Below are 5042 nucleotides of genomic sequence, written 5' to 3'. Positions count from 1 at the left end.
CAAAAACAAGCAATATTATGTCTAAAATGTAAGTCACTTATGCTTTACTGAACTTGTATAAAATGATTATTAAATGTGTTCATGCTGATATCTGCAGAAAAATGGTACTCTTTGTGTGATATAGATTAAGTTAACTACGGTATATTAAATGATATAAATATAAAAAGAATACAGAAGCATTTTTGTCGTCTACAATTTAGAATGCCTGGAATTTTGAGTTTTAATAGACCACTAAATCAACATGCGTGCACTCTGTGTGTGATCTGGTGATGTAGCCTACTTGATAATGTCCGATCGCACATCATTACAACACTTAAAATATTATCGCAGACGATGCTGTATATCGCACACCCCAGACTCGACTTGAGTGGAAAATGAATCATCCGCGGTTGTGCGCGCACTTGTTTTCAGATGAACAAAGGTGTTTTTAGGAGTCTAACTTGCAAGCGCCAGTATACATTTTAATTAGGAAATGTAGTGGAGTAAAAGTAAAAGTTGGCTGAAATATAAAAACTCAAGTAAAGTACAGATACTCCCAAAATATACGTAAGTACTGTAACGAAGTATTATTACTTCATTACATTACACCACTGCTAAAACTAAAGTAATAAATATAATTTTTTTTTATACATATAAAAATAAAAAAAAAACGGATAATTTAAATATTATATTTAAATATAAAAATAACTAATAAAAATTACAAAAACAACAAAAATACTACAAATTTTAACTAAAATTGATGTGAAAACTAGAAAAATTTTATATAATTCTAAATATCAACAAAAATGAGTCCGTGTTCTTCTGACTATTTTGTAGTAAGTAACGAATATGCTTCGGGGAAATGTATCAGAGTAAAAGTATACATTTTAATTAGGAAATGTAGTGGAGTAAAAGTAAAAGTTGGCTGAAATATAAAAACTCAAGTAAAGTACAGATACTCCCAAAATATACGTAAGTACTGTAACGAAGTATTATTACTTCATTACATTACACCACTGCTAAAACTAAAGTAATAAATATAATTTTTTTTTATACATATAAAAATAAAAAAAAAACGGATAATTTAAATATTATATTTAAATATAAAAATAACTAATAAAAATTACAAAAACAACAAAAATACTACAAATTTTAACTAAAATTGATGTGAAAACTAGAAAAATTTTATATAATTCAAAATATCAACAAAAATGAATAGTATATCAATGCCATCAGGGTTATTATCGTTAACTAAAAGTTTCCGTTTCATTTAGTTTAGTTTGAAGTACTAAAATACCTAAAACTAAATAAACTGAAAATAAGAAATAAAAGGGAATAAAAACTACATAGAAACATAAAAAACTAATAAAAATGACAGAAACTCACAACAAAACTATGAAAATTAAATAAAAAATGAAGTGAAAACAGAAATATATAAAAATAAAATCTAATTCAAAATATTAACAAAAACTATAATAGTATATCAATAATATATCACCAGGGTTATTATCATTAACTAAAACTAAAAGCAAGCTAAATAAATAGATAGATAAATAAATACATACAGGACATATTTAAAAAAAAAAAGAAAGACAGACAAATACAAAAGTACAACAAAATTACTAAAAATTAAAATGAAAAGATAAAATATATATTAAAAAATGGATTCAAAATATCAACAAATCTATAATAGTAGATCAATTAAATATCACCAGGGTTATTATCATTAACTAAAACTAAAACAAACAAACGGAAAAAATGACACATTAACTGAAATAAAATGTACTTATTTTATTATTTTATTTCAGCTGGTTGCCAAGGCATTTCTCATTTTTGATTACTTTACGATCAAGTACTAAAATGAACTAAAACTGAAATAAAAATAATAATAATAAAACTATATACACATATAAAATATATAAATAAATAAAACAAAGAAAGAAAACAAACTGACTAAAACTAAAACCAAAATTAAAATGAAAACAGAAAATATTTCTAAAATAAACTAAAACTGAAAAAAATAAAAATAATAATAAAACTATATAGACATATAAAATAAATAAATACAAGAAAGAAAGAAAAGAATGGAGTAAAACTAAAATGAAAATGAAAATGAAAACAGAAAATATTTCTAATTTTTGATTACTTTACGATCAAGTACTAAAATAAACTACAACTGAAATAAAAATTATAATAATAAAACTATATAGACATATAAAATAAATAAATACAAGAAAGAAAGAAAAGAATGGAGTAAAACTAAAATGAAAATGAAAATGAAAACAGAAAATATTTCTAATTTTTGATTACTTTACGATCAAGTACTAAAATAAACTACAACTGAAATAAAAATTATAATAATAAAACTATATAGACATATAAAATAAATAAGAGAAAGAAAGAAAACAAACTGACTAAAACTAAAACCAAAACTAAAATGAAAACAGAAAATATTTCTAAAATAAACTAAAACTGAAAAAAATAAAAAAAATAATAAAACTATATAGACATATAAAAGAAATAAAAGAAAGAAAGAAAACAAACTGACTAAAACCAAAACTAAAATGAAAACAGAAAATATTTCTAAAATAAACTACAACTGAAATAAAAATTATAATAATAAAACTATATAGACATATAAAAGAAATAAAAGAAAGAAAGAAAACAAACTGACTAAAACCAAAACTAAAATGAAAACAGAAAATATTTCTAAAATAAACTAAAACTGAAAAAAATAAAAAAAATAATAAAACTATATAGACATATAAAATAAATAAATAAAAGAAAGAAAGAAAAAAAATGGAGTAAAACTACAACTAAAATTAAAATGAAAACAGAAAATATTTCTAATTTTTGATTACTTTATGATCAAGTACTAAAATAAACTAAAACTGAAATAAAAATTATAATAATAAAACTATATAGACATATAAAAGAAAGAAAGAAAGAAAGAAAGAAAACAAACTGACTAAAACTAAAACAAGAATTAAAATGAAAACAGAAAATATAAAATTCAAACTATGAACATGATGTCTTTACGGAGGGTGTGGGTTTGTGTGCTCCTGCAGACATCGACGAGTGCAGGACGGGCCGCAGCAGCTGCGCTAACGACACTGTCTGCTTCAATCTGGACGGAGGCTATGACTGCCGCTGCCCTCACGGACACAACTGCAGCGGAGACTGCGTCCACCGCGCCACGGTCAAGCACAGCGGACAGATCTGGGTGCTGGACAGTGACAGATGCTCCGTCTGCTCCTGCCAGGTCAGTGAGAGTGATGCATCGTGGGAATTAATCACCAGCCACTCCTCCTGAGATCTGAAGGACAGGTCGAGGAGGTCACATGGTCAAAAACAACAGGCTTTAAAGAGCTGTAGCAACAGCATTTGTGGCACAATCGCCATTAAAACACAAACACAGGCCACACAAAAAACTGTAGGATTAATTAAAGGTAGTACAACGAAATATTAAAGTAAATATTTAAATATATATATATATACACACATAACATATTTCATTAAAAAAAATAAAAAGTGTAGTTACAGTGAGACTAATAAATACTCATATTAATACAAATTTTTATTAGTTTTTAGTTTTATATTTTCCATTTTCATTTTAATTTAAACATTTTATTGTGTTTTTATTAGTATTTTTAATCTGTCTGTACAGATGTATTAATTTTTATTTCAGCTTTTGTTTTTAGTACACACTAAATGAAATGAAGTGTTTTTTCTTTCTTATTTTTATTTTAATTTTTTATTTTATTTCAAGTAATAAAGCTTTATATGGTTGTGGTTTTACTTTTAGTAAACAACAATAAAACTCTAACATTTAATTGTAAAAATACAAATATAACAAAAATACAATATTGTATTTAATATTATAATTCAAAATTTTAATATCATTAAAAACCTGTTGTAATTCTTAATGAAAAATGTTTAAAATAACATAAACAATATAACATTTTAGCAAAAATATAATATTATAAAAAATGCAATAATATTGTGTTTAGGAACATATTTTATTAATATTACATTAAAATTCTTTATATGATAATAGATGTATATTCAGATACATTTATATATAAAAAAAAGTTATAATTTTTTTAAAATGCTGATTAAATAAACAAAACATTTGAAAACATAAAACAGCAATATTGTATTTCATATTATATTTTATTAGTATTGAACAAAATGACCTGGTAATTTTCACATGACACAAGTAAGAATAAAAGCTCAAGTTCATGTGCCTAGAAGAGTATTTCCAATCACTCTAAAGCTTGTATATACAGTATGTGAAGATATGAAGTGAAATGTGATTGTTTTTGTGTGTAATGAATTATGAGTTGAGTTTGCTCGGAGTCATTTCCATTAAAGCCATTGACCTCCATCAATTTGGCTGGTCACGCTCGCTAATTAAGTCTTTAATTGAAATGTTTTCTTGCATCTGGAGGAGGCGACGAGCACCATGGCTTTTCAGATATTAAATAATCAATCTACCAATTAAGGCGCTCACGGTGAAGGACAGAGCGAGCGAATCAGCCCTAATCAGCCGATAGCGCTTAATTGATGTGGAAGAGGGAGAGCTGTCAATCAAAATTAGACGCGCGTCACGGGTCAGGAGTTTCGGCTGCTGGAAATAAAGGACAAAAACAACTTCTGAAGGCACACGATGCTGAAGAACAGGCTGACATCTTTCCATCTTTCCATAACAAACTCTTTTAGCAAGAAACACTCGTTTTCTTGATATAAACGATAAATCTCAGAGCGGATATGAAGAACAGACGCAGAAGATCATGAGAGGCTTATCAACAGCATTTGTGGCATAATATATAATGAATGCACACTCGAAAATGACCATCAATTTATTAAAGAAACAAAGGGGGAAAAACTGCAGTTACAGTGAGATTAAAGGCAGTACAACGAATATTAAAATTATGAGTTTAAAACAAACCTTAAATTAAATACATGCATTAAATATATACAATAAATGTGCATAAAAAATGGTTAACATATATATATATATATATATACACAGTGGTGTGAAAAAGTGTTGGCCCCCTTCC

General features: G+C 26.1%; 1 protein-coding gene across 1 annotated transcript in view; it reads left to right on the top strand.

Annotated features, from left to right (window-relative positions):
- Nucleotides 1–5042, top strand: part of nell2a (neural EGFL like 2a) — a 104046-nt gene that overhangs the window by 97923 nt on the left and 1081 nt on the right. Inside the window, exon 19 of the mRNA XM_016515731.1 lies at nt 3048–3241. Coding sequence (XP_016371217.1) covers nt 3048–3241 — 194 coding nt within the window. The remainder of the gene's footprint in view (nt 1–3047; nt 3242–5042) is intronic.

Source organism: Sinocyclocheilus rhinocerous, unplaced genomic scaffold (genome assembly GCF_001515625.1).
Source record: "Sinocyclocheilus rhinocerous isolate Xijiao unplaced genomic scaffold, SAMN03320098_v1.1 scaffold116, whole genome shotgun sequence".
NCBI classification, from domain to species: Eukaryota; Metazoa; Chordata; class Actinopteri; order Cypriniformes; family Cyprinidae; genus Sinocyclocheilus; species Sinocyclocheilus rhinocerous.
This window is presented reverse-complemented; position numbering and strand designations above follow the sequence as displayed.